The 10,000-nt window shown below is 45.4% G+C and overlaps 1 protein-coding gene across 1 annotated transcript in view; it reads right to left on the bottom strand.

Moving 5' to 3' along the window:
* The window catches only part of LOC143275789 (uncharacterized), an 83,618-nt gene that overhangs the window by 70,986 nt on the left and 2,632 nt on the right, over window positions 1-10,000 (bottom strand). Inside the window, exon 4 of the mRNA XM_076580068.1 lies at window positions 6,369-6,490. Within this exon, the coding sequence (XP_076436183.1) occupies window positions 6,369-6,490 (122 nt within the window). The remainder of the gene's footprint in view (window positions 1-6,368; window positions 6,491-10,000) is intronic.

A 10,000-nucleotide genomic window follows, 5' to 3' on the forward strand; every position in this document is an offset into this window, starting at 1 on the left:
ATTTCAGGTTTCTTTCTTTCTCTCTTTCCGACTTTCTTTCTTTCTGTTTCATTGAATTTCTTTCTTTCTTTCTTTCTTTCTTCATTTCTTTCTTTCTTTCTCTCTTCCTTTCTTGTGTGCGTGCGTGTGTGCACATACGAAGGTATAATGCAACAATTGTTTTTTTCATTGCTTGCGCCTAATTTTTTACCCATTAAACATTCAATCAATCAATCTCCCCCTCCCCCTCATCCTCCTCTCTGTCTTCTTCTCTTCTCTCTCTTCTTCCCCCCCTCTCTCTCCCCTTCTTCTTCTTCTTCTTCCCCCCCTCTCTCTCCCCTTCTTCTTCTTCTTCTCTTCTCTCTCTTCTTCCCCCCTCTCTCTCCCCTTCTTCTTCTTCTTCTTCTTCTTCTCTCTCTCTCTCTTCCCTTCCATTTCTTTTTTCCTTCTTTGCTTGCTTCCTTTCTTTCCTTTTTCTTTCGTTTTCTATTTGTTTGCCTCTTTCTCTTCTGTCTTTCTCCCTCTGTGTTGTTTCTTTCTTTCTTTTCATTATTCCCTTCTTTCTTTCATTTCCCTTCTTTTTTCTTGTCTTTCCTTTCTTTCCTTCTGTCTTTCCTTTTTTTCCTTTTTTTTTCTTTGTTTTTTTCGGGGGGAGGCAGCAGAGTCGAACAGGGACTGTCCTACTCCATCCCTCATCCACCCGAGTCTCTTCAGCTCCCTACCCCCCTTCCTCATCCACCCACCCGAGTCTCTTCAGGTCCTCATCCCCCCACCCGAGTCTCTTCAGCTTCCCACCCACCCACCCTCACCCACTCGCCCGAGTCTTTAGCTCCTCCCCCCCACCCACCCCACCGAGTCTCTTCAGCTCCTCACCCACCCCACCCGAGTCTCTTCAGCTTCCCACCCACCCACCCTCACCCATCCGCCCGATTCTTTCGCTCCTCCCCCCCCCACCCCCACCCACCCGAGTCTGTTGAGCTCCTCAACACCCCCCACGCCCCCACCCCCACGAGTCTCTTGAGCTCCCCATCGACCCACCCGAGTCTCTTCAGCTCCTCATCCCCCCGTTCCACACCCCCCCCCCCCCTGCCACATTCCCCCTCCCCCCTAGCCCCCTCACTCACCTCTCTTCCCCCTCCTCCACAGTTCCCCGTCTTCGTCTTGCTGCACGGCTGTGTGACTTAATCTGCTAACTGAATCTAATACTAGTAATAGTTTGGAACAGATGGTTTTTATCTCTCTCTCTCTCTTTCTCTCTCCCTTCCAATCTCTCCCTCTTCCCAAATCTCTCTCTCTTTCCATAAATCTCTCTCTCTCTCTCTCTCTCTCTCTCTCTCTCTCTCTCTCCACTTTAACTCTCTGCTTCTCTCTCTCTTACTTTCTCTTTCTCCCCTCTCTCTGACCTTCCTCTCTCTCTAACTCTCCCTTTTCTTCCTCTCTCTCCCTCTCTTTCTTTGCCATCTCTCCTTCTCTCTCTACCTCTCTCTACACTGATCTCCGTTCCTCTCCATCTTTCTCTGTCACATTCCCCCTCTCCCTCTCTAGCCCTTCTCAGTGTCTCCCTCCCAAAATCTCACTCTCCCCTCTCTCTCTCTCCTCTCTCTCTCTCCACTCTCTCTCTCCCTTACAATCTCTCTCTCTCTCTCTGTCTCTCTCTCTCTTCTTCCCGTTTCTGTTTCTGTGTGTGGAGAGAGTGGTTTAATGTTTGGGAATTCGATCGGCACTGCTGCTCGTGGCGTGTCTCTAAGCGTCCGGCTTAAAAAAAAAGAAGATCTTTATGGGCTGGTGGAAAGTTGCACAAGGGGATTGCATTTCGCCGGGTTAAAATGGTTTCTCTCTCTCTCTCTCTCTCCCTCTCTCTCTGTCTGTGTCTCCGTTTTTCCCTTCATTCCCTGTCTCTGTTTCTTTTCTCTCGTGTCATTGTTTCTGTCTTTCTTCTATTTATTTTTTTCAAACTTGTGTGTGTGTGTGTGTGTGTGTGTGTGTGTGTGTGTTGCTGTTGATTTCTTCGCTTTTTTGTGTGTGTGCTTTTATGGAGGGAGGTGGGTGTGGAGGGGGGGGGAGGGGCATGGTGAAAAGCTTTTAGCTCAAATCCTTCTATCCTCAGTACAACTCTCTCTCTCTCTCTCTCTCTCTCTCTCTCTCTCTCGTGTGCATGTCGCGATACGCGCTCACGTTTTCATGAAAGCAGTTACTTGATTTGCTTAAACTCTCTCTCACTGTGTGTGTGTGTGTGTGTGTGTGTGTGTGTGTGTGTGTGTGTGTGTGTGTGTGTGTGTGTGTGTGTGTGTGTGTGTGTGTGTGTGTGTGTGTGTGTGTGTGTGTGTGTGTGTCGTGGATGTGTGTATTGATGCGAGCGCGTGTGTGCGTGCGAGTGTGTATGAGAGAGTGAGAGAGAGAGAGAGAGAGAGAGAGAGAGAGAGAGAGAGAGAGAGAGAGACTGTGCACGAGTGCCCGTATTTGTGATGATAACACAGGTGGAAGGAAATAATATACATCGTTGCACGTGCCCGATTACCTCTTACGCACGTGAGACTGTGGACTTGCTTTATGACGAACAGAAGAACCAGTTAGGAATGATTGGACTAAGAAAGAGGGAGAGAGAGAGAGAGTGAGGGAGGGAGGGAGAGAGAGAGAAAGAGGGAGAGAAAAAGAGAAAGAGGGAGAGACAGAGAGAAACGTACAGACAGACAGACAGGGATAGAGGGCGGGAGAGAGATCACACACACAGACATACGCACACACATACACGTGCGCACACACACAGAGGAGGAGGAGGAGTTGGAGAACAAGAAGAACGAGGAGGAGGAAGAGGAGGGGGAGGAGGAATACGAAAACAAGAACAAGAACAAAGTGAGAGAGAGAGGGGCAGACAGACAGATACCCCTCTCCCCCAGCCTCTCCCCAGACAAAAAGATCAATACTCTTTCTCCACCATCTGTCCTCCGACCTCAGGCAGAGTACCAGTGCAGGTGGGAGGGAGGGCTGGGGAGGAGGTGTGGGTTAGGAGGGTGAGGTGGGGGGGACGAGACTCCTTGCCAGCTTCTGCAAAACGACCGCATTAATGCCAGCATATGGCACAAAAAAGATACCGTTGTGCACAGCAGTGGCAAATTGAACTGGGGGTCGTAAAACCTGCGATTCTTCGCAACCAGTGGACATGCACGGCATCCGTGTTTAATCCTGATTAGAGACATTCTAAAGAGGAGGACGAAAACGAGAAGGAAAAAGAAACAGAAAGAAAGATAAAAGAGAACGCGAAGAAAGTGGAGAATGAGAAGGCGGGGGAGAAAAAGGAACAGAAGGAAGAGGAGGAGATTGGGTAGGAGGAACAGAGAAAGAAGACAGAAAGAAAGAAAGTAGAATCATCATGGTCAACATTACTACAAAACTGAGAAGCATTTTCGAGAAGGGTGAAGAGGAAAGGGGAAGAAGAAGAAGACGGAGGAGGAGGAGGAGAAGGATGAGGAGGATGAGCACTTGGAGGAGGAGGAGGAGGAGCAGGAGGAGAAGTAGAAGAAGAAGAAGAGGAAGAAGCAGGAGGGGGAGGAGGAGTTGGAGAAGAAGAAGGAGAAGAAGAAGGAGGAGGAGGAGGAGGAGAAGGAGGAGGAGAAGAAGGAGGAGGAGGAGAAGGAGCAGAAGAAGAAGAAGAAGGAGGAGGAGGAGGAGGAGGAATACAAAAACAAGAACAAGAACAAAAAAGACAAAGCGGAAAAGGAGGAGCTGCATAATCTGTAACAACACGGACATATCGACATGTGTACAACCTACGCGTAGTTAAACATCAGTAGGGGTGAATAAAACATAAAAAAAGATAAGAAAACTGTGATTTTGATGGACATTTAAATATATACAGTTACTGAACACACCTCTGTTGCCCACACGACACAATACTCGGTATTGATCAGTTTGAAACATATGGTGGAGGTAACTAGGTACACATACACATACCAGTATTTTCTACTTCTGCTGTTGCTGATATTACTACCGCATTGTTGCTGCTGCTTTTGTGACGGCCACTATCACCGCTGAAGAAAACTGAAGGCAACAGCGACGAGAGAGAAGAAGACAATGGAGAAGAAGAAGAAGAAGAAGAAGAAGAAGAAGAAGAAGACATACATACACACATACACTCTCTCTCTCTGTGTCTTTCTCTCTCTATATATATTTCTCTTACACACACATAGACGCAAGCACGCACACACACATAAAATTATACACACACAAAAATACAACACACGCACATACGCATATACACAATACACACACGCACGCGCGCGTGCTTACGCTCACGAATCCACACCTAAACACACACACGTACACAATCCCCTCCATACCCCGCACACACACGCACGAACACACACACACACACACACACACACACACACACATGCATGTACCACACAGACACACACACACACACATCATCATCATCATCCCCTCCCTCCAAACACACGCACACAAACATGCACACACACGCAAACATACACAGACACACAGACAGATACACACACACACACACACACACACACACACACACACACACACACACACACACACATCCCCTCCCCCAAACACACGCAAACAAACATGCATACGCACGAAAACATACACACAGACATACACACACACACACACACACACACACACACACCCTTACTCTCTGACACACAGACCACCTCTAGATAGCTAGAAAAAACACACCACACGATTGACCTCTGTTCATCATATGAGATCGATGCGGCATTGGTGAACAGCTGTCTCAGTTTGGGACACATACAGTTGTGTACACAATACATACTGCATTGAGAGAGAGAGAGAGAGAGAGAGAGAGAGAGAGAGAGAGAGAGAGAGAGAGAGAGAGAGAATGAGTACAACAGGCAAACAGATTCACAAACATAGATTCACACACACACACACAGACACACACATGCACGCACGCACGTACGCACACACATACACACACACACATGATATAAATAGAGAAAGAGAAAGAGAGAGAGAGAGAGAGAGAGAGAGACAGAGAGAGAGAGACAGACACTCAGAGAGAGACAGAGACAAAGAGAGAGAGAGAGAGAGAAATGGTATGAGTAAGGCAGGCAAACAGACACACAGACACGCACATACATTTTAACAGACATACAGACAGACAGACACACACACACACACACACACACACAAACAGGTGCGCACGCGTCATAAACATAGTACCTACCTGTGCAAAGCAGAGCCCAGGTAAGAAAGTAGACACATCTGCTGTAGGCCATGTCGTGATTCCTCTGTTCATCGTTTTCACTCTCTGGTCCACGAAGTCACCCCTGTAGCATCCCCTTTGTTCAAACCTTGGCCCCAAATACCAACGTTGAAAATAAATGCTCGGGTAGAAATCTGCTTTCACGCAAGCTCTGTTTTTTGGTCCCGTACTGTTGTTTTAGTCCGAAAGAAGGTGCGCAATAAACACTGAGTCGAATTTACGTTTTGTCAAGATCACATCTGTTGGAGTATTTGTTCATGGAGATTGTCCAAATCTGTATTGTACACAGCTTTTTGTTTAATTTCCACTCTCCAATACGTGTCCAAATATCTATCGTAGACAGCGTTGGCCTAAATTTCACTTTCCAATACATGTCCAAATATCTATTGTAAACATATTTGGTTTAAATCTAACTTCCATCACGTGTCCAAATCTCTGTTGTAAGCCGCCTCTGTTCTAGTCTTCTACACACTCGACACATCCTCTGTTCTAATCTGTCGGTGATGCTCTTCTGTCATTCTGTCTATGTGGAAAGTAGGCCGGGTATAAGCTCATTGATAATTAACATTGCTGTCCAAATCTCCCGGTTAACACACACTCTGATCCAGTCTCTATAATTCCAAGTTTGTTCAAGTCTCTAACCTTAAAAAAAATGTCATCGTCAACGTCTATTTATTTATTTATTTATTTTGTTTTTTTGTTTGGTTAAACAAAGAATGTTGAGTTATCTACTTCCAAAAGATAATAATCCAAATACTTGCTGTACTTGACTATTGTTTTTTTCTCTGTCAGTAAACTTTCCTCGAAAAAATCCTTTCTAATCAGTAAAGTCCCAGCTTAACTGTCACCACGCAACAAACGTTTACATCCAAGTTTCTTTCGTCTAACTACACACATCTCGTGTAATTCCAACACGCTTTTGTGGAAAAAAAAATCCATTCTAGACTACCTCTGTCCAGATCAGTAGCCTACAGCTCTCACGAACCAGTCTCTTGAGTCATTTTATTCCTCACAAAAGACGATCTCTTTCCATCCTTCGCGAGAAGCAAGTCAATATCTCTTTGTCTGACACACAACAGAAGATCAGGTCTTTCTTCTCAGCATGTCCGAATAGCGTTAATCCAACAGTTCTCACCAAACAAATATCTTGGTCCAAAAAGACTGTCCAGAACGTCTTGGAAATCCAACACCGTTAAGTAACCTCCAGTTGAAACATGGCGACTGTACTCCCACAGGGCCGGTGAGAACCACAAACACCTGGACACATATGTCACACCTGTGTCACAGCTTGGCCAGATCAGTCAACCATTTATTGCTGGGCGTTGCAACTTCCTCGGCTGGCTCCTCCACCACACTTGTTATCGGTTTGAAGGTGTCTGAAATATAAGTATTCAGAGGGTGTATGAGACATGCTGTATGTATGGAGGCAGAGTCTCGCAAGAGGGGTGATGTGCAAAAATGTTAATGAGTGTGTTGCGTTGCGTTGCTTCGCTTTGCACTGCAGTGTATTGTATTGTATTGTATTGTATTGTATTGTATTGAACAGTACTGTACAGTACTGTACTGTACTGTGTTGCGTTGCGTTGCGTTGTGTTGTGGGGTACTATGCTGTGTCGTGCTCCTTTGTACTGCACTGTACTTTATTGTATTGCATTGCATTGTACGGTACTGTGTCGTCGTATTGTGCTGCATTGCATCTCACTGTATTGTCTTATAATGTACTGTGTTGTTGACCTACATCTTTATGACTCTATCATACTGCATTGTCTTATATTGCCTAGCTTTGTATCGTGCTACGTTTCGTTACAACAGATTTGTCTGTCTAAAATTCCGGCTGCTTCCTGCTGAAAAAGCGTGGCGCAAGAAAGACTAAGAGCAGCGCCAGCTCTTTTATCGTTTTCGTGTTTGCGTATATACATATTGTTTCCAATCAAAGTGGATTTTTCTACAGACGTTTGCCAGTCATAATTCTCTTGCTCTGTTATGAGTACTAAAAGCATGCTGCACATAGGGCCACAGGTTTATTGCTTTTAGTCACCCGAAGGACTAGCACCCAGATCACCACGTAAAGTCTAGTGATAGGGGCGCACAGTGTGCGTGTGTTTGTGTGAGCTATTCTTGGAGAAAAGTCACCTATGACATTGCCATTCTCTAAACTATTCATTTATTTAGTTTCTTTTGTCTTTAAGTTAACGACATGCACTTACACTTTGAAAGTAAAGTTTTGTTGTTAAGAGAGGAAGAAAATACCCAGCACTGCTTTGGAAACAAGGTGCTCTTCATTTATATATATATATATATATATATATATATAAAAATATATATATATATATATTTTAACAGCGCTGAACAGACACCTAGTGAAATGATCAAGTACACTATCAGCTGATCAAATACATGTAGTTAGAAGTTTAACCGAGTTTAAAAACGGAAAATGAAGCGTAGAAAAACTGTTTATGAAAATCACATACAAAAACAAACACAAATCAAAACAAACATAAAACCACCCACCCACACCCACACCCACCCAAATGTCACTCACGAACAGCCATTCAGAGCAATACTGATCCAGTTACTTAAAAGAAACCACCACCACTACCACACAGAAACCTTTGTTCACAGAACACCCTGAAGAGAGTGAAGGAACTCCACCTCAGTGAGGCAATCACACACACTCTCTGCAGCAGGAGAGAGACAGAGAGACAGACCGAGAAAGAGAGTGAGAAAGAGAGCTGAAACGGAAGGGAGGGGGGGGGGGGGGAGAGAAAAAACACTGCACACACAGAGACACACACAGAGTAAGGCAATGTGATGATGATGAAATCTCCGATGACTCAAACTGCCTCAGCGGCGTTAGAAGCCGACCGTCTTATCGATCAGTTGGAAGGGATGGCAGGGGGAGGGAGGGGAATAGAAGGGGGAGGGAAGAGGTGGGGGTAAGGGAAGAGGTGACCTTTTCTGCAAACAACCCCCTTCCATCCCCCCACCTCCACCCCAATCCGTCCCCTCCCCCCCCCACCCACACACACACATCCTCCTCACCATTCCACCAACACCCTTCACCCATTCCAACCCCCCACCCCCACCCCCTAGCACCTCACCCTGCCTTCCACTACTGTCACACACTAGCTCTCAATGCAACTGGCGCACAACTTTTTCCGACAATATCTGTACCCTCCCCCAGCGCTTTTATTGTCAAACACGAAGGGGGTTGGGGGTGGGGGTGAGGGTGGGGCGTGGGGTGGGGGGGGGGGTGGGGGGGGGGGTGGACTGTGGCACGTTCGGTATTGATTAATAAGGCAACGCACTCGTTTGTCGTGTTTCTGTTGTACACACGTGTGAGGCTCAACGACTGCACGAACATTAACTACGACACTTCAACAGCCCCTACGACTTCGGTTTCACCCTCTGCGCCGGTGATAACTTTCCAGTGACGGGAAGAAAACTGTGGGGAAACTTTAATTTGGAGGATCTTCTTCTGTCTGTTCCTAGACAACCGAAAAGAAAAATTCTCAACGTGAAATAAATGTCAGTTAATATCATCCATTTTAGTCACTTAATCGACCTGAAGAATTGACGGTACTGTAAGGCTGATTTTAGAGACACTCTTCCATGCCGAAATCAACGAAAAGAAAATGTCTCAACGTGAAATAAATGTCAGTTAATACTGTAGTATCATCCATTCTTGTCACTTAATCGACCTGAAGAATGACGGTACAGTAAGGTTGATTTTAGAGACACTTTTCTATGCCGCAAACGAAAAGAAAATGTCTCAAAAGTGAAATAAAAGCCAGTTATTTAATGTCCACTTTAAAATTTCTCAACATGAAATAAAATTCAGTTATTTAATGTCCACTTTTAAGACCAATATAAAGCATTAACAGAACGGAAAAAAGTCATGTTTCCAATAACTGTATTTGTTCCAAAGTATTTTTTATGTGAATTGTTTAAAGTATCATTTAAGTCGAAAGTCCTGCTACCGAACAAAACAATTTCCAAGACAAAAAGCAGACGCAACCCTCACACGCACGCGACACACACACACACACACACACACACACACACACACACTGAACTTGAGTACTTGCCGCTGTTCTCTTTCACAGAGTCGTAATTCAGTTTGTGTCAGTCCTGTCTCTTGGTGTGTTCATGAAGACTGGGCAGTCGCCGGAGTAAAAAGTCTTGCACGACGGCTGAGGCTCACAGAATGGCTGCACATTGATCAACTGAGTGCGTGAGAGAGACAGACAAGCAAGCAGACGACAGTTCAAGATGAAAATGCAATCGGGAGTCGTGTCCCTTTACTGGCCAGGGCTAGATTGCTTCCCTTGTCACTCGCTCTGTGTGTGTGTGTGTGTGTGTGTGTGTGTGTGTGTGTGTGTGTGTGTGTGTGTGTAATAACCATTAGGCAATGATACCCACATTTCTTCCTCTGTTTGTGGCGGAGTGAACGTCAGTCCACGCCTTGTGAACACTTCTCGTCCCGTTTTGATGGGGAAAATAAAATATTCAGTGTGGTCAGTCATTATATCTCAAGTGTCATTTTTTGACGAATGCCTTAATCACCTGGCAACATCTTGTCTGCAGATGTTCAGATGCTCGGCGGAAATTCCTTACATTGTTTAACATCTTCAGTAAATCTCCCCGGCCGGCCTCACAAAACTTATTTCCCCCCCCAGTAGGCCATGATCATAATTCCTTTTGTGTAATTAGTGTTTTACCACTTTCCTTACTTGCTGCTCAACATTGGCGCTTGTTATCTTTTTT

The sequence above is a fragment of the Babylonia areolata genome, chromosome 31, assembly GCF_041734735.1.
Source record: "Babylonia areolata isolate BAREFJ2019XMU chromosome 31, ASM4173473v1, whole genome shotgun sequence".
Taxonomy (NCBI): Eukaryota; Metazoa; Mollusca; class Gastropoda; order Neogastropoda; family Buccinidae; genus Babylonia; species Babylonia areolata.